At 45.9% G+C, this 26,048-nt stretch overlaps 1 protein-coding gene across 2 annotated transcripts in view; it reads right to left on the bottom strand.

Moving 5' to 3' along the window:
* Nucleotides 1-16,230, bottom strand: part of ZDHHC2 (zinc finger DHHC-type palmitoyltransferase 2) — a 94,656-nt gene extending 78,426 nt beyond the window's left edge. For both annotated transcript variants that reach the window (XM_066573381.1, XM_066573380.1), the window contains exon 1: nt 16,000-16,230. In XM_066573381.1, the coding sequence (XP_066429478.1) occupies nt 16,000-16,129 (130 nt within the window). In that variant the 5' untranslated portion in view covers nt 16,130-16,230. The remainder of the gene's footprint in view (nt 1-15,999) is intronic.
* Nucleotides 16,231-26,048: the final 9,818 nt, after the last annotated feature.

Raw genomic sequence — 26,048 nt, 5'->3', positions numbered from 1 at the left:
TTTTAAATGGAAGAGTACAATTAATTGGACTAATACATGTAGCAATGTATAAAATGCCAACTTATATTTAAATAAAGAAAAAAAACAACCTTGGGGAAAAGACACGGAAAAAGGGAAAACTGCTTTATAGGTTTAACAGTGTGCAATGTTGTATAAAACCCTGAATCATAGCACAGCTGTGAGCGTAATCCGACATTTTCAGGACAAATGTTGGATTAGTCACTTCAGCAAGGTTAGATGTGTAATTATGTGGAAGCACTCATCTTCAAAAATTAGCACAATCTCACCGAGAACCTATAATACAGAACAATCAGCCAACGCGTGGCCGGCTCTTACTTCTATTTTAAAGATTTCTATTTTTGCTCCCCTCATATTATAGTAACAGTTGGTAATACATGTCACAGGAATGTAAAAAGAATACGTCTCTCAAACCTCACCGTCCTCAAGTTGCTTCTGTCTGAAGGGTATAAGCACCCTTCAGGAGTAACTGCACTTTCATTTTTTTTAAGTAAAATAGAAGCAATTTTAACCCTTTCCAATCCACTGTCTGACCTCTGAAGACATTATGATTTAAGGCTGTACAGCTCCGATGTTGGAAGACGACCATCGGGGTTCTCTTACTGTATATTGCAAGCCTTTCTGCTGTGGGAGCCTATCCAACGTGTCACCTCATGCAGTACTGGCTTTAGACAGCAGATAGCGCTGTTGTATAACAGCAGAAACAGAGTAACCCCCCTAGGAAAACCAGGATACAAATTGGTTTGGAAAGGGTTAAGCCCTTTATCAATATATTTATTTAACTAATTGCACATGATTTTAGTTGAAAATTGCTCCTGAACTGCTGCGCCTATGCAACTGAAGATCGCTGCTAAGTAAGACTTGTCTTTAGCCGCATAGCTGTATAGGCTTACTGCCAGCAGGGGGCAGCTGCTCTTCACTGTACCTAAAGCCTTCCAGAGCTATGCCTAGTTCTAGAATGTAAATACCGCAGAAATGACGGAACAACACAGGATTGTCCCAACGAATATAACTCCTGTGCTTTCACACAAGAGTGATAATTGCTAACTGAATGGAAGCGGAGCGCGCCGGAGCTCTCCCAACAGCCACTCGTCTACATTCAGAGTATACACACAGTTGTCCATAGACCAACGACTACCTGGTTACTTGGGCCAACAGCCGCTTGGTTTTTGGGCGAGTTGAAAACCAAGTGACCACAACAAGTGAGCCCTTCTCACTCACCTGCCCTGCGGGATCTTTTCTTTACAGTCGCCTGTTATTGCTCTTTTGAGCAATTACTCAGGCAACTGTCAGGTCAGCCCATGCACAAGTATCCTAAGGGTAGTTTACACCCAGGGCTGTAAATAAGGGGAGCATCCACTCCATTGGGGTGGGGGAAGGAAAAGTTTCATCATCAGCACAAAAGTTTTTTGTTTTTTTTATCTTCCTATATGGGAATATCAGTGCAAATTTACATTACAAATGTAGCCACTAATTTAACCCTTTCCAGTCCAATTTGTATCCTGGTTTTCCTAGGGGGCTTACTTTTTTCTGCTGTTATATAACGGCTCTATATGCTGGCTAAAGCCAGTACTGCATGAGGTGACACGTTGGTTAGACTCAGACAGCAGAGAGGTTGGCAATATACAGTAAGAGAACCCCGACGGACGTCTACCAACATCGGAGCTGTACAGGCTTAAATCATAATGTCTTCACAGGTAAGGCAGTGGATTGGAAAGGGTTAAACCCTCGCTTTACATTATTTCTCTGAGACCAACTTTTAGCAGGGTGCATTTTAGCGAGCGTGAGTGCTACATGCGTTCTGTAAATTGTGCATCGTTTTATATTCCTGGAGCAGCACCTTATGGCATTGTAGACCCTTGTTAACATAAGCTTTTCAGTGAGTCTGACATTCTTCTTCCCTTCCACAGAAGAGAGTCAGTTGCTGCATATAATAAGCCTTTGAGCAACGGCAGGAAATTAAAGCTGGGCTGTATTGTGAAATAGTTATATAGATCTAACAAGAACTCTTCAGGCAGCCCGCTCATTTTCCTGCCTCAAAACATCAATAAAGCATGAAGGAGGCCGGTCAAGACAAATCAAAGTGTTCTTCTCGGAGACGGTGAAGTGAACTACGTGGATTGTCTGCAACATCTATAACATCTCAAGAACCTTCCGAAACCTTCATGCCGGGCAACATAACAGACCGGACCCACGAAGAGGGCGCCAAGGCTTTTGAGATAATGCAGCGGACTTTCCACATAGATTAGTAAATATGAAGATTAGCGCTAAACTCAAAAAGTGTGGGCGCAGTACTTTAACCCCTTAATGACGCAATGTTTTTGTTTTTTTTTCATTGTCCTTTTATCCTCTCCACTTTAAAAAAAAACAAACGTTTTATTTATCCATCAACGTCAATGTCTGAAGGCTTGTTTTTTACAGGACGTGTTGCATTTTTTAATTTAATGTACCGTATAATGTACTGAAAAATGTAAAAAACTCCTAAGTACTGTGAAATGGAAAAAAAGCGGAATTCCGACATCTTGAGGTGATCTTGTTTCTACTGCGTAATGCGCCAAATTGACATGATAACTTTATTCTATGGGTTAGTACGATTAGAACGATACCAAATAATTAAGAAAGTTTGGGGGATTTTTTTTGCTGTACGTTTAAAAAATAAAATATATTTAGAAAAAAATGTAATTGACATGCCCCTCCCTGAAAGTGGATTGCAGACAGAAGAAAAAAGGGGAAGACTACCTGAAAATCGGAACACAGGGTGGTTTCACATCTGTGTCGGAACCTCCACATGCAGCGCCTTTTTTTCCCTCCAAAAGTTGGGCAGCTGTCAAATACGGTTTCCAACCATCACTGTTCGGGGATGTAGGAAAGCGGAATTCCCAGCGCAAATGTAAAAGCACCCAGAGGCTAATTTCACACGGTTGAGTCTGATATCAGGCCGTCAAACTCGGCCCGATAACGGGCTATGAAGTGAGAATTTTCCCGCGGATGCGAGGAGTTTTTGTATCAAAAACGTCTCACATCACTTCAGGGAAGTAGCGATCAATGGGAAACCTCGCATCACACTCACATGCACCCCGCACGCCGTGCAATGTTTTTGCCAGCCTCATTGAAAACAATTGGCGAGGCGTTCCGAAGGAACGCCCAAACATAGGACATGCCGCGATGTTTTTCCTGCACCGCGATGCGGTGGAAAGAAATTGCTCGTGCATAGGACCGCATTCAGAAGAATGGGGGTTCAAATTCGGCGGGATTTGTGCGTTACGTGATTTCCACGGCTGTGTGAAAGCAACCTTAGGATAATTCCACACGGGCGATCGCATTTTTGCTACGAGAAAATCACGGTAAAATCGCATGTTTTATGCACTGCGTTTTGTGAGCGTCAGCGATGCTTTTTTGGGAGAATAATCTCACATCGCATCGCTGCCACCTGCGATAAAACGCGTGGTTTTTTATCGTTAAAGTCAAAAGTGTTTCTACTGTTAAAATCGCATTGCAGCGCGCGTTTAAAGCATTGCGATGCGATAAAATGCAGGATCCATAGTATACAATGGGAGATTTTTAAAAAATCGTGAAACGCAGAAAGATAGCACATACCACGATTTTTCATCTCTGAACATCGCATCAGTGAAAACATCGCAAGTGGGAAAGAAACCATTGACAATCATTGGTTTCATAATCTACTTTTTAAGTAACTATCGCAGCAGGCGGAAATCGCAGAAAACCTCAAATTTTATCGCTTGTGTGAAACCACATTTAGAAAAAAAACAGGGTGTAAACAGTAGCAAATGAGTGGGTAAAGGGAACCTGGTATATTTTAGCAAACTTGTTGAAAACTCAGGTACAATTTAAATAAAGACATAATCCCTAAATATAGTCCCAAATAAAAGCTTTTACATCACGGCTCGCCGGCTATGTCAGATTAGCATCGGGGTGACATCATGGCGTCAGATCTAGTGCAAGGGATACACATGCTGATGTATGCTCACTGTCATTTCAGCACTGGGCGCCGACATGAACACTTCTCTGCCGGAGTGTGGATGGATTGGTTGGCTGAGAGGCGTGTGTCTCAGCCGGCCAATCAGTGCCTGCCTGTATACAATTATTCTGACTCCTCCTCATGGAGGACGCTGGTTATACATCTAGTCTGATGGTGTTTATGGTTACGTTGTCAGCTCTGGTCCTGAACCACTGTCAGATAAGTCTGTTTAGTGTAAATGATATTCTGAGGTGTTGTGGCATCTTATCCCTGACTATATTGTGATTATATATCATCCGGTTCATTGTGTGCTAGCTTCCATCTAAACAGTATTTCTTGTTATTCTCTGTACCTAATACTATCTGTTTTCCATCTAGTGAGAATCAAGGTCACCCCAGGTTCCTGGGTTTCCTTTTGTTATTAATATATTGTGTTCTCTGCTTAATTGTATAAATAAACGTCTTTCTTGAACAACTAATTACATCCAATCTAGACGGGGTGTTTGGGGTCCAGCTCAGATGTAACACTTTAGTGCCATTTGCTGTCATCAGCAATCAGTGCAGTCCCCATATACTCTCTATGGAGCCCATACACTGCTCTAAGATGGGCACTTCTTGCCTGTTCCTTTTAGCGATTGCGGGGGTCTTATCCTCTTCACCTATTAACAATCTCATTGAAAGCATAAAGTAACATTATCATTTTTAAATGGTCATTGCATGTTAAAGTGCAACTAAAGTTTTAAAAAACTGACATTCCAGAAGATTTGATGAGTGCTAAGTGCATGTCTCCAACTTTTAGCAATATGAATATGTTGCTAGCTGTGTTCGCCTTGGCATATCTTTTAGGTGCCCGAGGGTCTACATAACAAAGCTAACCTGTGGCAATGCCCATACAACTGAGTTAGCATGAAGCTGTGCAAAATGCATTATCACAGCTGCTGTAAGTACCCATAGGGTAAAAATGTAGATGTTGGGAAACTAAGCATGAAGAACTAGCTGTACAGTACTGGTGGCTGTAACAAAGTGTCTGGTCACGTAGAAATAACTTGTCTCCAAGCTATAATTTCCATTTCTGTTACTTGATGCATCTCATATGACGTAACGTTGTGTACAGAATGCTCTGGCATCGTACACTATAAATACACTATATCCAAACTTTCATGGTTTTCAGCCCAGCACATTAATATTACAGCATTTCTACCGCTTCCTGTCACTGAATTGCAGATAAATGTTTTAAGATTATACAACAATGAAGAATCCTTAACAACAGAATATTTTATCTTAATGGAAGCCAGTTACAAAAAACTGAGTGACCCTGGAATTAATGGATGACTAGAGAATGTCATTTTCATAGTGACTCTGAAGGCTGCATCTCCTGTCATGTCCCCACAACACCATAAACTAAGTTATAGTGCTGCTAGGGCAGGTGACGGGGCGCCAGGTGATGTATTTTTTATACTCACCGGCTCCCGCGATCCAGCCTGTCACTCTTTTCCGATTCCCGTGCCCCCCTCTCCTGTACAAGTGTGTGGGAGAGCGGGCGCACACAGGAACATGAAAAGAGGCACATTTTTGTGGAACTGGATTACGGGAGCTGGTGAATATTAAAAAAACCATCTCCCGACTCCCTGTCATCTCCCCTAACAGCACCATTACTTAGTGGTTCCCAAACATTTTCAGCTATGGAGCCCCAAGGTGTGGTCAGGGGAGGGGCTAGGGGCGTGGCTTATCACAACATCATTTTTAGCTCCGTTGTTATAAAAAAGGACAGGGCCACTTAAAAAGAAAAAAACAGGGAGTAACGCTGGAGCAGTCAGTGGATGGGCTATTGATATACATTATATTAACAATTAACATAATGCGGAATTAATTCCAGCACCATGTCAATATCTACACGGGTTTTGTATAGATTTTTTTCACAGCGCGTGGATGAAATTTTTAAAATTTCATCCACTTTGCTGCTACAGCTACTGTGAATTCCGCAGCAAATCCACCCTGTGTAGTAATAGTGGGTACTATTGTACCTTGACGCCACCGGAAACTAGGGGTTTGACAGGAGGAACGCCCCTCTCACACCCCCAGCTCCCGATAGGGTCAAGTGTGGAAGGTCCTACCAGCACAGTGTGCATTGATTTGTGCTGGCCCTGCAGCCCTAGCCAGAAGGTTACTTTGCTTATTAGGTGTACATTATGAGCTGTAAATGCTGGCATGTAACATGGCAACATTCACAGCAAAAAATGTAAGGATCAGAGTAAAAGCTTCAGCCTAAGGCTGCAGGCCCGGCACAAATCAATCCACAGGCTGCAGGCAGGAGTGTGAGCGGAGCAGCCCACCCCCTTTACATGTGCAGCTTAAGAGCTGACGCCTCCGGTCCTGCTGACGGCTCTGCTGCGTCCCAGCAACCCGCTGGCAGCGCAGTGCCGGCCGCCGCTTTAGTGGTCTCTGACGGCCGTTCCTTAGGACGCAAATTTGCCAATGAAGGAAAGGGAGGTGAGAGGGGACACGATTCTGCGGTAGAGGCACCGGGAAGGCCGTTGTGGGGAAATTGTGCCTCGCTGCTGCTGAACATGCACTGCAACACTTATGGGGGTTCCGCCCTCTGGGCCCCCGCAGGGGAAGCCCCTTGCTGGTGGAAATGGTTAGTGAGGCCGGGGTGTGCTTCCACTGTCAGGGGGTTTGCTCCAGCTTATCATTAGTGGGCTTCCAGGACCTGCAGCCTAACCACCTCGGCAGCCAATCAGAAACAGCGGGGCGGGGGTCACCCCCCCCTGTCAATCTTGGCTCCACCAGGCCTTCCTGGTGGCGTCAAGATACAATAATACCGTAATAGTGACCCCCTATATTGGTGGCCCCAGTAGTAGTAGCGTCCCCTATATTGGCCGCAGTAGTAATAGTGACTCCTATTGTGGCCTCAGTAGTAATAGTGTCCCCTATTGCGGCCCCAGTAGTAATAGCGTCCCTCATTGCTGTCCCAGTAGTATTAGGGTCCCCCATAGTGTCCTCAGTAGTAATAGTGACCTCCATAGTGGCCCCAGTAGTAATAGTGACCCCCACAATGGCCCTAGTAGTAATAGTGACCACCACAATGGTCCCAGTAGTAATAGTGAACCCCACAGTGGCCTCAGTAGTAAGTGACCCTCACAGTGGCCTGAGTAGTAATATTGACCCCCACAGTAGTCACAGTAATAATATTAAATGCCTCAGTAACATTAACCCCACAGTAGCTCCAGTAATAATAGCCCCCTCCCCCCTAAGCCACAAACTTACCTCCTCCTTGTAGTCAGCGCCGCTCCTGCTCTTCTCGGTGCTGATCCTGGGTGCACACTGACAGCAGTGTGTGCATCCGGAACGTTTCCTACTTGGTCCTCTCCTATGGATCTGAGGAGGAGAGGACTCATGGGAGGAGGATCCCGGGTGCACACTGACGTCAGAGTGTGCACCGGGATCAGCATCGCAGCACGATTACCGGCGGGAAGCTGTGACACCCCACTGCTAATCACTACAGTGGTAAGCAGCCAGCAGTTGGCTGCTCACCAGGGAGACCCTCGGTCGGAGCCTCTGACAGTCGCTCACAGTTTGGGAACCGCTGACTTAGTTTATAGTGCTGTGGGGACGTGACAGGTTCCCTTTAAGGGCTATTTTACATATGAAAGAATATTCTACAAGACACTATCGAAAAATCTGCACTATTATCCACATGTCTAACATGGATTAAAAGCTCCTTCATGTGACAGCATGCGTTTATACGTTCGCTGCTATGCACTGTATATTCGCATGAATTAATTTTTGACCCGCTCGAGTCCTGATCTTAATTGGTGTATTTAAAGCCATTGACATCGGGCGCTGCTGCATGACTGTAAAAAACACGCTGAAGTGATGGCAACCAACGATCGCTACAAAATGCTCGGAATGACAATCAATGCCTAATTACGGCCAGCCCTCTTCTTTTCCCAGTGTTCTACGCAGGGTAACTCCCTCCCCTCCCTTTATTTCCAGCTGCCATAGAAGTCTATGGTAGCTAGCAGCGTATTACAGCTAAAGATAGGGCTAGACCTATCCTGTCACGCAGCGTATAAAGATGACGGCTGAAAAAGATAGAGCAGGTCCTATTTTTTTCTCACGCAAATATTTTGCACGGAAAAAACACGTTCCTCTTAATGAAGCCATTGAAATGCAATGAATCGCATATTCGCGTTTTATGTGTGGCTTTTTTACGTCTGAATAAGCCGTTATATGCAGAGCTGAAAGTGGAAGAATTCTGCCATCAAGTCAAAATCCACTTTTCGACAGTGGAATATATTATGCAGCGTCCTGCAGAATATTGCGCCCCTTGTGAAGGCACCCTAAATGTCGCACTATGCTAACGGCCTATTCACACAACTTCAATGTACTTCATTCTGGAAAGCGAAGTTTAGAATTTGCTTTATATTTCCAATACGAAGTCGGTTCCCACTAGAATCATGTCACCCCCCTACAACATAAGCCATCAAGATGGGACAGACCCATTGTCCACATATCTAAGCACTTATCGGTGGACCGCTAGGACTTTAATCGGGTCTGTAAGGTGTCAACATTATTGATGGTAAGAATGCTGCACAGAATAGCCTGATGGAGCGTCACAACATCAGTGTAGACGGAGGCCAAGACTTGTGTGTTCATATAAATGGCGGTGTTATATACAGGATTGGTAACATAGTAACATAGTTCGTTAGGCCGAATGAAGACAATGTCCATCTAGTCCAGCCTGTGTAGCCTCCTGTGTTGATCCAGAGGAAAGCAAAAAAAAACCAAGAGCAGAAGCCAATTAGCCCTTTTTGGGGAAAAAATTCCTTCCCGACTCCCTAATGGCAATCAGACTGTTCCCTGGATCAACCCCTAATAGTTCCTACCTGCCTGTATACCCGGATTAACAAATAATCTTAGATTTATAGCCTATAATATCCTTCCTCTCCAGAAAGACATCAAGTCCCCTTTTAAACTCCTCTAAGGATTTTGCCATCACTACGTCCTCAGGCAGAGAGTTCCACAGTCTAACTGCTCTAACAGTAAAGAACCCCTTTCTATGTTGGTGATAAAACCTGCTTTCCTCTAGACGTAGCGGATGCCCTCTTGTTACCGTCGCAGTCCTGGGTATAAACAGATCCTGGGAGAGATCCTTGTATTGTCCCCTCATGTATTTATACGTAGTTATTTGATCACCCCTTAGCCTTCTAAATAGTCCCAATTTGGACAGCCTCTCTGGGTATTCCACTCCCATCATTCCATGTATTAGTTTAGTTGCCCTTCTTTGAACCCCCTCCAGTACTGTAACATCTTCCTCAGCACCGGTGTCCAGAATTGTGCGCAGTATTCCATGTGAGGCCTGACAAGTGCCTTATATAGCGATAGAATAATGTTCTCGTCCTTCGCCCCTATACCTCTTTTAATGCACTCCAAGACTTTATTTGCCTTTGCAGCAGCTGACTGGCATTGATTGCTCCAGTTTAGTCTACAATCCACTAGTACCCCCAGGTCTTTTTCCATCTCACTTTTCCCTAGCAGTACCCCATTTAGTGTATATTGGTGACACCCATTTCTCCTGCCCATGTGCATAACCTTACATTTATCAACATTGAACTTCATTTGCCATTTTTCTGCCCAAGCCCCCAGCTTATCCAGGTCCGTTTGTAGCTGTACATGGTAAATTTGCCGTTTATGCGCCAACACTTTACACCCGTGTTCCCCTGACATCACCCAGTGGTACACAGATTCTATAAGGATAGGCAGGACAAGATAACACGGCATACTCCATGCACGCTGCATCACGGGGCAATCCTTCTAGTGGAGAATATGGCCTCATGTAAGAACCATATGGTGGTATAGAAAATAGTAGAAGATATGCCAGTGTGTTTTATGACTAGCGGTCCTGGAATATACAAAGTGGCCACAAAAATGAGCCCCGCACCGCACTGTTATGGAAGCTGTCCAAAAGAAAATCTGTGTTGCCTATAGCAACCAATCACAGCGCAGCTTTCATTTTATCTCAGCATTATAAGAAATAGCAACCAATCACAGCACAGCTTTTATTATACCTCAGCATTATAAGAAATAGCAACCAATCACAGCGCAGCTTTCATTTTACCTCAGCAGTATAAGAAATAACAAGCAATCACAGCGCAGCTTTCACGTTACCTCAGCAGTATAAGAAATAACAACCAATCACAGCGCAGCTTTCATTTTACCTCAGAAATATAAGAAACAGCAACCAATGACAGCGCAGCTTACATGTTACCTCAGCAGTATAAGAAATAGCAACCAATCACAGCGCAGCTTTCTTTTTACCTCTGCAGTATAAAAAATAGCAACCAATCACTGCGCAGCTTTCATTTTACCTCAGCAGTATAAGAAATAGCAACCAACCACAGCGCAGCTTTCATTTTACCTCAGCAGTATAAGAAATAGCAACCAATCATAGTGCAGCTTACATGTTACCTCAGCGGTATTAGAAATAGCAACCAATCACAGCACAGCTTTCCTTTTACCTCAGCAGTATAAGGAATAGCAACCAATCACAGTGCAGCTTTCATTTTACCTCAGCGGTATTAGAAATAGCATCCAATCACAGCACAGCTTTCATTTTACCTCAGTTGTGTAAGAAATGAAAGCTGAGCTCTGATTGGTTGCTACTGGCAACAAAAATTACAGGGTAAGTCATGAGTTTTCAATTTTAAATTACGCCAGAATTCATCGCCTGGTGCTGGGGAACGCTCATGCAAAATTTTACCCAAATCGGGCCACAACTGTGGATTTGTATCTGACACAATCAGATTTTGCGCCTTATATCTAAGATGGAGCCGGCCGGGCTCAGGCAATCCCTGCTATTGTTGCCTTTGCTCCGGATCACCTTCCAAGCTGTCCGAATCTCCTCCTCTAAGACCCCCGCACACTCGTGTATTTTGGGTGATCCATGGACCGCACACAGCCCCTTATAGGTCTATGAGGACATGCACATTGTTGGATTTTTTCACAAAGATCGATGGTCCGCGTGATAAACCTCATCGCATGGCCTAATCCTGTCCGCTTCACTTACGAGAAATCCGGGGTGGGCCACGGAAAAGTAGACCCCCTCTAATCCCATCACCACACTCTTATGAAAGCTGTGTAATGGCAAATCTGTCTTTGTTGCCCCTAGCAACCAAAACAGATTTCCTTTTAGCGCAGGTATGTTTACATGTAGAGGAAATGCCAAGTAACTCTCAGGTGGTCAGAGCGACATGACCCAACACCCAGAGGAGAAGGACAGCAGGAAGTATCAGATAGAAAGGAATAACTAACCAAGGTGATACTAACCGACTTATATAACCTGGGAGCGACTGAGGCTGCCTGTCCACGGGCGAGCGGGAGCCGCCGGCGGGAAGCAGGAGCTAGTTGACGGGTCTCTGCGGTGAGCCTATCTGACAGATACGCTCACCACGGAGAATCGTGCAATTCGCAGCATGCTGCGGTTTGCCGGCCGTGAGCGAAGGATCGCTGTGAAAGCTCCGCGCTTTCCATAGCATAGCCCTTAGGCTGCCTGCACACGGGCGGATTTGCATTGCGGGATTCCGCCTCCGGATTCTGCAGCACATCCAGCCCATAGCATGCTACGGCAAAATGCGATTTCCTGTCCACGAGCGATTGCAGAGGAGAAATCGCAGAATACTGCGATTTTGTGCGGGCTAAGCACGGCCGGCTTCCATTGAAGCCGTCCATCTCGCACAGGAGCTGCGTCATCGCCGTAGCGACGGCATGGCGTCCTCTGTACTGCGCATGTGCACTGGTACGTCAGCCGGCACATCGGCAGCAGAGGAGAAGACGACGGAGAGGTATGCTGGGGTCACCGGAATCCCAGATGTGGGGTTTGACCCGCCCGTGTGCAGGTGGCCTTACATGACGAATGACAATTAAGGGTTCTACCTAGCAGCCAATCAGGTTGCTGCTTTTATTTTCCAACAGGCCTCTATAAAATGAGAGCTGCTATCTGATTGGTTAGGACAATTATGTTCCTCTGGGACCAAAGGACTAGGAGGCTGATCTACAGATCACACACACATTGCCCCCAATGGGTGCATCTCATGTCTACAGTATAGTAGTTGCATGATCTATGTAAAGATTATATATATATATATATATATATATATATATATATATATATATATATATATATATATGGTGGATAATGGTAGAAATACTGCATATATATATATATCAAAGCCAGTATATTGATATTTTCAGCATGCTATAGACAAAAGCTTCATAAGCCATACAACCAGAGTTCAACAAACCACTAACATAAGCTGTAAGAGACCTACGTATGGTACAGGGAGAATAACTCCAAATATTCCCATGTCGTACCACTGAGCAGTGGGGCACAGCAGCTGGCACTGCCCTCCAGCTGCCACTCCTATTACTGTAGTTGACTGAAATACAGGGTGCATAGATGAGCAATGGAGAACTCGTCAAACCTTCACATCAAGTCTTCAGCCATCTTTTGGCATCCTGCTACTTTATAAGACTCTGTTCACATCTGCACCGCAGGTTTCCATTTTCCTTTTCCATCATGTCAGCAGGAAAATGAAATCCCTGTCGGAAACAGATCTGTTCTATGAAGGAACCAAGTGGCATCAGACAGACCCCACTGACTATAAGGGGGTCCGTCCGGCTTCCATCACAAATGTCGCACAAATATGAACCCCGTTCTTCTGAATGGGGTCATACACATGAGCAATGTTTTCCCATATGGCACTGCGATGCAATGCGGGAAACAAATTGCGGCATGTTCTATCTTGCTGTTTGCTCTCGCATCGCCCATGGGACTGGCGGCAGCATCGCACCATGTGCAAAGTGCAAGCGATGCGATGCGAGGTGTCTCAATGAAATCAATGGGAAAAACTCAGCTGTCAGCCGCGGCCGAGGTTCTCTGCACCCCAAAAGTGGTGTGAGGCTGTTATCACATGAAAAAGGCCTCGCATCGTGGGGAATTTCACATGGATAGCGAGCGTGATTTTGGGGCGGGATTCATGGCCCGATATTGCCCTCGCCCGTGTGAAGTTAGCCTAACCCCACTAACCGACCTCATCCTGACATCTTCATATCAGTGTGTGGCGCAATCATAACTCCCAGACAGCATGCCCGCTGCCTTGGAGTCACATTCGACTCTGATCTATCATTTACCCCCTACATCCAATCTCTGGCCCGAACATGTCAGCTGCAAGAACATCACAAGAATCCGCTCTTTTCTCACAGAAGACACGCTAAACACGCTTACTGTTGCCCTCATCCAGTCATGGCTCAATTATTGCAACTCGTTGCTGATCGGCCTTACCTGCACCAGACTCTACCCTCTCCAATCCATCCTGAATGCGCAGCCAGGCTCATCTTCCTGTCCAGCCGCTACTCGGACGCCTCTGCCCTGTGCCAGTCACTGCACTGGCTGCCCGTTAAATACAGAATTCAATTTAAACTCGCTACCTTCATCCACAAAGCCCTCCACAGTGCAGCGCCCCCCTATATCGCCTCCCTCATCTCAATCCATCAACCAGCCCGGGCTCTCCATTCTGCTAACGAAACCAGATTGAGCGCCCCTTTAATTCGAACTTCTCATTCCCGCCTCCAAGACTTTTCCAGAGCAGCACCAGTCCTCTGGAACGCACTACCAAAGGCAACCCTGCAATCCAGGACTCGCAGAACTTCAGGCGTGCTCTAAAAACGCACCTCTTCAGGGAGGCATATCACATACCCTAAACAAACCCCTCTGTACTCCGCCTGATAACATGCTCCCTGACCTACTGACTGCAATCCCTGCTAGCCACCATAAACCGCTCCTGCAGTCACACCGTTTCAGCCACCACACGGCTAAATGTCTGACCATTGTCTATGTGTATATCACCCCTCACTCTCCACCCCGCCATACTGTGCACATCTCCAGCCCTTTACCTTCTGTATCACCCCATTACTTGTAGCATGTAAGCTCATTGGAGCAGGACCCTCACCCTTATTGTTTCCATCAACTGATTACTATGTAACCGTGGTTCTGTAATGTTTGTACTTTTGTCTCTCTCTATCCCCCCTGTCTATGTAAGCACTGCGGAATATGTTAGTGCTATACAAATAAAGATTATTATTATTGTTAACTTGGCTAGTGGAGGAAAGCAGAATGTTGTAAAAGTAAAGTTGATTTCTTCATACATGAGCTGACATACAGCAGCCAGAAGGGCATGAAAAGATAGAACTCTTCAAGTTTTTATTGCATCTTACAGATGTTCAACGGGGGGCGCCGTTGGTCATAAAGCAGATGTCAAGTCGGTAGACACTTCTTTCCAGGCATGTCCTGGCATATCCACTGTTATCAATGCCTCTGCAGCAGAGATGTGCTTCAGTTAGTCTTGATTTCTGTCGTGCCACTAACGGCGCCCACTTCAAACATCTGTAGGAGGCAATGAAAACTTGAAGAGCTCTTTTTATCTTTCCATATCATTCTGGCTGCTGTAAATTAATCCATGTATGAAGAAATCAACGTGTGCCACCGTTCTGTTTAAAATACCCTGCAAGCGCTGACTTCACTGGCAGACACAGCAGAAAGGGGGTACCGGGTGGTATGAAAAGAGGCTCCCCAGACTGCACATTGACTAAACTATAAGCTCCGTAACTTAGTTTATGGTGCTTATGGTTGGTGGCAGGTTCCCTTTAATGCATGTCTAAGTTGCAGGAGGGTTGTCTTGGTCACAGTACTTTTTAGCACCATAGCCTAACTAAGCTTGCGACAACTTTCTGTTGTTGCACGACAGTGTGACAACCATTCTGCCGCAGTCTATTACGTGTATAGCTTTGAAAGTTGCAGGAAGTTGAATTTTGCAGCAACTTTAACATAAAGCGAGTCTCAACATACGAGAATAATTCCATAGACGCTGCATCTGACTTCACATCATGCTGCATGCTAGCATCCCACAAGGGTACAACTACAGGAGTAGCGCCGGCGCACAAGCATCATTCCGTTCGTTACACATAAAACTGGGGCTACGTGGAGACCTCTTGTAGCGCGACTTTCCAGTTTAATGGCTTCTTCAGACCGTTTTTGCGCGTGTAAAATATACGCACACAATACACAAATAATAGCACCCATTGATGCCAACGGGTTCATTCTCATTTACGCTTTTTGCGCACATAAAACTAGGACCTGCCTAATCTTTCTGCGTATTTCTATGGGAGGTGCGCGATTCCGCTCTCAATAGCCCAGTGCACTGCGCAATTCCGTATAGCACAGAACACATCTGCACCTCATTAGGCTAAATAGCCCTTACAATCAGGGCGGGGGTGTTTCGTGTGCTTGAGAACAGGCCGTGCGTGTGCATTAAGTACAGTACTATGTGCCGATACGCGTGCAAATCAAATTCGTTCACGGTGCAAATGTGTTGCGCTGAAGTGTACGCCATTTCCGGATACAGTTGTCTGAAGAAGCCCTTAAAGGGGTGGTCCGAGTTTTAGTTTTTTTACCTATAATCTATAACTCAGAAACCCCCTTTAACCCCCGAGTGGACTGCTGCGGTGCACGGTACTACGGTAAGTGCATGCAAGTCAGAGCTTGGGAGTTAAAACTGGATAGTTGCACAACAACAAGTCTCCCGGTCGCCCCAACCTAAGGCAACTTTTTTATTTTGCAAGTGGCATGACTATCTTAGGGGTCAGTGGCATTGCCCCATGACTATCTTAGGGGTCAGTGGCATTGCCCCATGACTAGCTTAGGGGTCAGTGGCATTGCCCCATGACTAGCTTAGGGGTCAGTGGCATTGCCCCTGTTCTTGTAGTGCATCTTACAGTGTTCTGCACTTAACGCCATACCGCCGCTATGTAGTCGCATCATCAGAGGTGGCAGACGGGGGAAACTTTGGGTAGTCGGTGTGCGGTAAAGGGTCACCATGAGCCGCTCCATGCATCCCTATGGGACAGGAGGGGGGATGCGGGGCAGCACGGGGCACGGCGGCTCACCTAGACACAGCTGGATGACATAGGCGTAGTAGGACCAGCACACGATGATGGAGATGAAGAGCACCGGGATCCAGTACAGGCACCTCCTGCACCGCCTCCGCAAGCTGCTAGGGCCCGACGGCGCCATCATACAGCCGGGGCCTCTTCATGGGCAGGGGGAGCTCAGCGCCGATGCCCGCCGTCTGCTGCCCACAGCCCGGGCAATGCAGCAGGGCAGAGTGAGTGTTTGTGTCTATGTGCTGGCCCCGCCCCACGCCCCTCCCCCTCCCGCGGCTGCAGCAGCCTCTGCCCCTCCCTGGTAGTATGGCATTGCCAGCCTCCTGCTCTGTCACACACAGGAATGGCAGTGCTGGCACACCTCACACAGAACAACCCCTGGGGAAGGGGAGACATTGTAGTCTACAAAATACTCTCTCTCCTCCCAGAATGGCGCACACTTGTCTGAGGGACGCTCACGCGGGGCGCACTTTCGGTCTGTCTGCATGTTTACTGACTGATACAGAGGGCGCAGGGACCCGTGAAGTGAATACGTTCGTTTTATGCCGACCGAGGTTGCACTTGAAGACTTTATTCACAGAAGCGTTTTTTTCCGTCAGACAAAAGTCACGACCATCTGAGGCCGTGGGTTCCAATGTATTCAGATGAGCGATTTTAAGCCGTGTACAAACATGGCGCCGGAAAAAATAAAACATACGCGATCGAAATTGGCAACTGAAATTATACGCTGCCGGAAAATATTGTTCTACTTTCGACGGATATACGCCGTCGGCGCCCATAGGCTTCCATGGGAGCCGGGAAATAGGGAGGGGCAGGGAGTTCAGCAGCGTCCAACACAGGGAAGAGCTTACGGGTGCCGCTATTTAGGCATTAGAAGTCATTCCAAGGATTTATGCCAAGCGAGGGATTTACGGGCCGCGGTGTATTTTTCCACTAATACGTCACACCAACCCGTGTAAATGGACAAAAGACCGCTAATTAAGCTCGGGACTTGATCAGGTCTAGCGCGGCCACCCAGGCGGTGGTTTTGTCCAAAGGCCGGTGCCGTATTTACTTTTTCCTGGACATATTAATGGCTAGTAAAACATAATAGTCAGCTGAGAGCGGCATCTGGGATGTCACACACCACTCTATAGCTTCCATCCGTCACCAAAATCAGCTGTGACCTCTCCCCTGGGGTCTACGTCCTGCACACATCACAGAGGTCAGGGGTCACTGCTCTGATTACAGCGGTGGACTAAAGGTCCATTTACACGGAGCGATGATCGCTCAGACAGTTTGAGTGCCAGCTTTGAGCGATCATTTTGCATAAACTATAGTAATTTAGTAATTACTCAGCTACTTAATAGCAATTACGTATGCAAATGAAGCCTTCCCTGACACTATTATCTGTGCTCAGATCCTTTGTTCTCCAGGGGAAAACAATGCTATCAGCACTCCCCGCAGAGATCTGCTGATAAGAGTGAATGAGGATTTTTAGGTTGAACTGAATTTAAGGATCAGCCAGCAGTGCCCGAAAAGTGCACAATGGATGCGCGTTTAGACGCAGCGATTATCGCTAAAACTATAGCTTTTTACCGATTTTTTAGTGATCCTCACTCCATGTAAATGGGCCTTTAGGGTGAAAACAGACGGCTATTTGAGCAACTACGTTCTTCGGTACGGAGCGTAGTTGCACATGAACAAGGGAAATGTTTTCCCCTTTGTCGGCTGTTCACACTCTGCACCAAAGCGCAGGAGTTTGAAAAAGACGTCTGTAAGATAGCTGCCTCACAATCCTTTCTGCACGTAGTATTCACGGCCGAGAAAAGAGCTAATGAAAACAAAACCACTGAAATCCATTGAGATCCGTGGTTTTGTTTTGTCCCGTTACGCTGTCCCGATTATCAGAGCCGCGTAGGGGTAGTTTCAAACGGGCGATCATGATTTTGCGTATTTTTCCCCACGATTTTTGAGCTTCATCACTGCTTTTTCTCCCAAAAGTCAATAGGACTCTAATGGTAAAAACGCGTCGCATTGCACGAGAATTGCAAGTTTGCTGCAATTTCTTTTTCTTGCAACATCGCATGAGTGAAAACATTGCAAATGTGAAGGAAACCATTAAAAATCATTGGTTTCATAATTCTGGGCTTCTCTCGCATAGTATGATTTTATCACCCGTGTGAAACCACCCTAAGGGGAGAAAAACACGTCCATGAGTTTAAGCTATAATACGATAGAGATGTCAGTGACATACAGGATGCTGTGGGGTGGCTGCACAGCCGCATGCTCAGGGCTTATATAAGCTCCCGCCCCTTGTCCACAGTCAGCAATGGGAGAGTGGGGAGCTATGCTTCGCCCCTGTCCCACCCCCTCCCATTGCAAACAGCGGCAAGGGGTGGAAAGGAGAAGATAAGGGGGAGGGAGTTTAGCAGTCATGCTGCTAAACTTCCTCCCACCTCCCTTTCCTGGCCGCCGCCATTGGCTCCCATAGGATTCTATGGCAGCTGCTGTAGTCAGGCCAGGAAGATAGTTCGAGGGCTATCTTTCCTGTCTGGGCACTTTTACACCGCGGGAATACACCTGTGTGATCTGATGCATCATATGGTAGTGTGGCCGGCCAATATATGCTCAAGTGAATAAGGCCTCAGGGCGTGGAGGGCACAGAGGGTACCTAATTATTATTGAGGCCACTAACAGAATCACTGGTACTACTGGGGGCATTACTTCCAGTGGGGGCACTATTACTACTGGGGCCACTGACGGGTGCACAATTACTACTGGGGGCAAAATTACTAATGGGGCGCTATTACTATTGGGGCCACTAATGGGGACAAAATTACTAATGGGACCACAGCTGGGGGCACAGTTTTTAGTTGCAGCTACTAGAATAACTCAAGTAAAAACATACCTTGTGATAAGCCGCGGCCCACAGTATTTGTTGTGACAAAGGTGGAATCTTTACTGGGAGGGAAGAAACACATGAAAAGCAAGGTCACCTGTATGCTCCCAACGACTCCTACAGCCTCCTGTCCTGCTTTAAATCCCATATAGGAAGAAAACGTCTAGCTCCACAGCAACGAGGTACAGCTGGCCCGCCAACATATCTCTGACTCAAAAAGTGCCCTTACTCATAACTTCTTTGCTCCAGAAACGCATTGGCATGTCAGATGTATGTCATTAATATGTTTTAGACTGTCTTCACACGGGCATATTTGCACACGTATTTGCGTGCCAACACACAGTGAGTTGAACCCAGTGATTTCAGTGGGTTAGTTCACATGCACCGATTTTTCCTGTGCATCTCAGTCATGCAAAAAACGTAGCATGTTCTATTTTCCTGCACATTCGCACACCAAAATTTCCCATAGAAGTCAATGGGGATGCGCAAATGAACGTGTAATACATTAGGAGATATGTGAAACACTGCGGAATTGTGCAGTGTAATTTTTCCAACACTTGTAGAAACCGCAATTGGTTTCTGCAAGTGTGGAGGAAGAATCGATTTCCCATAGCATGCTATGGGTGTTATTCGCTGCAGATCCACAGTGTGGATGCCTGCCACGGATTCCAAAGCAAATATCCGGCTGTGAGCAGGAGCCCTAAACCAAGCTCAGCAGCTGATCGCAGTTTAACTAAACCGGGACCAACAACATGGTTAGTGCAATCGGCCCTTAGCTGTTATAGCTCATCCGTGCTAAGGAGCAATGGTTTGTGCTTTCGGACATATTGGTGCACCAGTGTCATGTTAGGCTGCAATCTGCTTGACTGTGCACCACCTGTTTGTCAGAATAATTCTCCTCTGACATCAGGAAGCACACGTTTACAAACATATTTTGTTCTGGGGACGCTACATAGATGACATCCTTGTCATCTGGACTACTAGACATTTTTGGATCTTACTATTTCTCTTGACGATATGGGTATGATTAGAACGGAGATTTTCCGCAAGTCCACAGCTAATAGTTTTCTCTTTTTGACAGTCACCACCTTTTTCGGTTACGCAGTGGCATACCAGTGGAACAGTACCTTTGGGATCAAAGGAAATGTTCTGTTGATTACGGTTTCAGCATGAATGTAACTCCCTCTTCCACAGATTCAGAAGAAGAGGATTTCCAGCCAAAATTCTGGACTGACAGAATCTTCTCGTCCCTAAACCATCATCTCAACCGAAAAATAAAATCTCGGTTGGATTGCCACTTTTGATGGCTATTCTCAACAGGTCATGAAGATTTTGAGGAAATATTGGCCATTCCTGTTGGTGAATGTTATTAGCAAACACCCAAGTGTCACCTGTAAGAGGGGCCCGGATGTAGGACATATGCTTGTACATATTTCTGTGCATCACAGGAGAGAGCGCTGGACCTCATAAGTGGCCTTATAGTGGACTGTAAACTTTGTGATAATTGCAATCTATGTTCCTTTATTATGACTTCTTCCGTGTTCACTAACCCTCTTGATCAAAAGATCTATGTGATATGGCAGGCAATCAATTGTAGGAGTAAGGAATGAATTTATGCCGCAATCTGTTCATGTCCTAAGGCAGTGATGGGCAACCTTTTGAGCTCGGTGTTCCAAAATTCGCCAAAAAACGGAGCATAACTTGGGTGGTGTGTCACTTCAAGAAAAAAAACATAAATTCGCTATATTTACAGTTTAAATAACAAAAATGTATAAATTAATGTCTAACTGTATTTAATAAACCCAAAACACCCAGAGCACAGGCCCTCGCCTCTCCCAGCCTCCCCCTCACTTATCTCAGTAATGATGAGTCCCCAGCAGTGACAGTGCCCCCCACAGCGGCCCCCAGCAGTGACAACGCCCCCCACAGCGGCCCCCAGCAGTGACAGCGGCCCCCAGCAGTGATAGCGCCCCCCACAGCGGCCCCCAGCAGTGACAGCGGCCCTCCACAGTGGCCCCCCAGAAGCGACAGTGCCTCCCACAGTGGGCCCCCAGTAGCAACAGCACCCCCCACAGCGGGCCCCCAGCAGCAACAGCGCCCCCCACAGCAGGTCCCCAGCAATGACAGCGCCCCCCAGCAGTGACAGCATCCCCCCCAGCAGCCCCCCAGCAGCGACAGCACCCCCCACAGCAGCCCCCCAGCAGCGACAGTGCCCCCCCACAGCAGTGATAGTGTCCCCCACAGCGGCCCCCCAGCAGTGACAGTGCTCCCCACAGCGGCCCTCCAGCAGTGATAGCGGCCCCCCACAGTGACAGCGGCCCCCCCAGCAGTGACAGCGGCCTCCCAGCAGTGAAAGTGGGCCCCCCAGCAGTGACGGCGGCCCCCCACAGTGACAGCGGCCCCCCAGCAGTGAAAGTGGGCCCCCCAGCAGTGACAGTGCCCCTGACACAGCCTCCCCAGCAGTGACAGTGCCGCCCACACAGCCTCCCCAGCAGTGACCCTGCCCCCAGAGACCCATGTACTTACCCCATCCACGTCCTGGAAGCTCTGCTCCTCCGCTGGCCTCTGCGCTGCTAGCAGCAATGATCTCCGGCGCGCACTAGCAATACTTGGGCCGAGGTTCTGTGCGTCCCTCCGGAGAGGAGTTGGTAGAGCCACTGTAACGTGTGCCAACTTTACCCTCCCAGCTCCTCAACATGGGCCTCGCGTCTAGGTGGCTGTTGAGATGCTGCACTAGCAGACCCTGATCAGCTCTATTAGTGAGTATTGTCACTACAGGGGGATCTTTTCCCCTATAAATAGGGCTCCTATGAATGCCCCAGCTTCAATGGAAAAGTGTGTAATAAAAAAAAAGACCATGTGAATGTCCCCCAGAGGCCTTATATGACTTAATGGGGCATATAAAAAAATAGTTACAGGAATAAGTAAAAAAAATTACAGACTAAAATAAGAATATTTACATAAAAATGAAAATTACCCAAAGACGACACCAACCAAAACCGTCTCTGTATGCGCCCTGTAATCTGAAGTCATACATATTATATATCAAAACGTCTGAAACAAAATGAGGAACCCATTCCTATACTTTATTATAGCATAAATGTTACAATTAAAAAAACTACACATGTTAAAAAGATCATTTTTTAAGCTTTTTACCCACAATAAAACTAAAAACCGGAAAAAAATTTAGTGACAAAGATATTTAAAAGGTAGCCCTATATGTCATGGGGAAAAAAATGCTGAAAAAATAATTTTGATAGTTAAAGGTAAAAAATTAGGGCAGTAAAACCACCACATGGGTAAAAACCCTAAAAAAGTGTATTGTCTTTAAGGTACAAAACAGCCTAGTCCTTAAGGGGTTAAAATAAGTGGTGGTAAACACTAATATATGCACTGACTGGGAGGCATGGGTACACATTGATGCCAGTGTGATCCACTAATATACATACAAATGAGCTCGCAGTCGCTGAGTAGTCCAGTTTCTTTGGCATGTGCAGACCCGAAACTTAACACTGATCCTATCATCCCAGGGCTGAGCTGCCATGTGCTAGTGTTGGATTTCTATTGGTTCTTTATCCCAGGAGCATTATGGTTGGTACTGGGACTTGTCATGTCTGGAGGTGTACTACCTTGTACTAGTTCACTGGCCGTCATCTTTATCTGGCTTCCTATTGGTGAGACCATCATCTATGCCTAGAGTTCAGTAGCAAGAGTGGCCTGCAGAAGGCCTTGAAGGGCATTCTGGTACTGCAGAGAAAGGGTTAACACCTATGGGTGGAGCAGGAACTAGATAAAAGCTTTAGCTCCAGTCACACTCAGGGAGAATGCTGGCTGCTAGTCAGAGAGGCTGTGGGAGCAATCATCAGGACTGTGAGCCTGAGGTCTGTGTGGACCAGTTTGGGGGACCAGATAATAAAATGCATAGAAAGCAGCACAACCAGTATTCAAGCCAATGTGGCACAAGAGCAGGTGAACGATCCTAAATAGATCCGGACTCCAGGATCCATTAGCATAACTTCGTAGATTTCCAATAAAACGGATCAGCACACAGGAGGTTCTTCACATTATATATATCTTTAATCCTCAGCAAAACATGAAGCTGCAACCCGAGGTGGGTTGAAACGTTTGCAGTCAGTCAGAGGAAACACCCTGGGTGGGGTAGTGGCCCTGCAGGTGGTAAACCCTGGACTTTGTACATGAACTGTAGGATATGCTGAATACATTTGCCATGCTGTGGAATGAAATCAACCCGAAAAAAACTTTTTTTCAGCTGCGCTTCAATACTGACCCTTAACGATATATGGGAAGCAAGCTACTAAAAACACATGTTAATAGTAAGCTCAATTTTATTCCCTAAAAAACATATACATTCAAGCAAAGATAAAAAATAGGTATAGATAACTAAGCAACGCGTTTCTGCGTCAACTGACGCCTTTATCAAGCTAATATCACTTCTACCCATTCACATATATATACATATTTAGAACATACCTTAATCATACGCCCCGATGTGGTACATCTGCTCACTTTCCTGCACCACGCTAGACGCTAACCTCGTGTGTGTGTGCGGGGGGGGCGGGGTTTCACACAGACACACACACACGAGGTTAGCGTCTAGCGTGGTGCAGGAAAGTGAGCAGATGTACCACATCGGGGCGTATGATTAAGGTATGTTCTACATATGTATATATATGTGAATGGGTAGAAGTGATATTAGCTTGATAAAGGCGTCAGTTGACGCAGAAACGCGTTGCTTGGTTATCTATACCTATTTTTTATCTTTGCTTGAATGTACATGTTTTTTAGGGAATAAAATTGAGCTTACTATTAACATGTGTTTTTAATAGCTTGCTTCCCATATATCGTTAAGGGTCAGTATTGAAGCGCAGCTGAAAAAAAAAATTTTTCTGGTTGATTTCATTTTCTATATCCCCACTGTTCAGAAGAGCTTTGGGGAACTTTTTATGCTGCTGCTCTCCAGAAAAACATGGATGTGCAATAATAGATGCACGTAACTATATGTTTTTTGTGGATCTTACGGAAGGCCCTGCACTAAAGAAACTGTTGAAAGGCGAACTTGGACTTCAGGTGTAGGCGGGACACAAAAATTATTTTGTTGCTCCGCCTAACACCCGGTAAGTAAGATTACCGAGAGTATTTATCACTAGCTTTTTCCATGGACATGGCGCTCTCCTTAATTTGTGTTTCCATGCTGTGGAATAAAACTGACACGTATCAGATTTAAAGAAAGTAAAGTCTCCTGAGCCACTTTTACACGTGTCGTGCCCCTGTCCGGACTGAGAGGTGGGCCATCCAAAGGCAAGTGAACCCGCCCTTGCCACACCGGTCCTAGGCTTTATAGGGCTTGTCAACCTCCTGATATTCTCACTATAGTTGTGCGATCAACCTGATGACGCCTGTGAGGGTAAAACATGTACGCGGGGCTATGTGTTCCGCCTCATATAATATATATAATAGCATATATTGTCATAACTGAAGCATATTGAGCACATGGGAACACCATTTTTCCTCCACCTACATGGTTGGTCGCTGCTTAAAAACCCACATCCAGATCAGGATTGTGGTAAAGAAATCGAGCTTTATTGCAGTATTTTCACAGACAGAATAATAACAGAATCTTCCTACTGTTATGAACACATCACGGTACACACATATATGATATCTCTGGCCATCTGGCCACTAAATAACACAGGTTATCTCTCTACTAGAGGCCTAGTGCCTCAAACACATGTCACAGTCCATCAATTATTATTACCCACCAGGGTGCCACTCTAGGAGCCCTCAACTCCTGTCGGGATCCTGCCTCCAGCAAGTGATTGCGCTGATTGGTTATCAAGCTCTGTGGCTCAGCCAATCACTGCGGCGCTAGAGAAACAATCAGAGCAATCGCTTGCTCGAGGCGGAGTTTACAAACCCCATTACCAGCAAGCGATGTTCTGTCGGTGCTAAGAACTGCAAGGAAGCCTGCCAGGACTGCGGAGACCAGCGGGAGGAACACGGACGGTGTCTGCTAGGTAAGTATAAGACATCCCCTGAAAATAAGACCCTGTGTCTCTCTTGGGGCAAAAATGAATATAAGACAGAGTCTTATTTTCAGGGAAACATGGTATTATTGATACTTTTATGGTGGATGTCAAGATATTGATTTTCACTATATGTTGCCTTGGTGTGGGATATATTTACAAATATACTAGTGTTGCTGGCAGCAGTACTGTATTTTTATCTCTTGGTGTTTTTAGCCATTATATTAACGGTTACGTCTTACATGAGTTGTAGACGTTTGTTGCCCTAGGGCAACTTTTGTTCTGTCTAGTAAATTGGATGCCTGGCATGATTCCTGGGCATTCTTCTTCTTAGTTATTCACTGTTTGATATTCGCAGACCACACACATTGTTTGTGCTATTATTTTCTATGAAAAAGGGAAAAGAATAGAATGTGCTGAAATTTTTTTACACTGGCTATGTGAAAAAATGCCAGTGTGAATAGCCTCATAGGCCAGTCTAAGAGCAAATTGGCAAAAGAAGCAGTGGCTTACAGGGAAGAAGGGGCCCTTAGCAAAGATGAAAATAGGCCCCTTTTTAAATTAGAGTCCAAGAACTCCTTAAGTTAAGGCCCTTTTACACACAGTTTCTCTCAAAATTCCTGCAAACGGCTGAAAATGAGCGATAATCGTTACATGTAAACGCGGGCCTTGTGCACTTTTCATTTCAACGATGGATTTTAGTTCACTTAAAATCCATTGTTTAGCCGCTGAAGAATGAGTAAATACATTCCATCTTTCACAATACTGCAGGCTGATTTGCCTGCGGCATGTTTATGCTAGCCACAAGGAGAACAACAAGAATGCGTTGGTAACCATCAGGAGAACAATGGAATGTGTAGGCAGCTGTTTACATGGCTGGGTGTGTGTTTAAACACAACCAGCTCTGCAAACAACATCTGGAGGTCCTTTTACATGCAAATGAAGATGATAAACTGTTAATGGCCATTAACACTTTATGCAAATATTTTAGTCTTTTGAAAGATTATCTTTGCGTGTAAAGGGGCCTTTAGAGTAGCATGAGGGCAGGCCACTAATTTTTAAAGGCTGGATAACCCCTTTAAGTGGCTGTGTGATGCCTTGTTTTTTGTGCTATCCACATTACAATT

This window comes from Eleutherodactylus coqui, chromosome 7 (genome assembly GCF_035609145.1).
Source record: "Eleutherodactylus coqui strain aEleCoq1 chromosome 7, aEleCoq1.hap1, whole genome shotgun sequence".
NCBI classification, from domain to species: domain Eukaryota; kingdom Metazoa; phylum Chordata; class Amphibia; order Anura; family Eleutherodactylidae; genus Eleutherodactylus; species Eleutherodactylus coqui.
The sequence above is the reverse complement of the archived record's forward strand: the minus strand, read 5'-3'. Positions and strand labels throughout refer to the sequence as shown.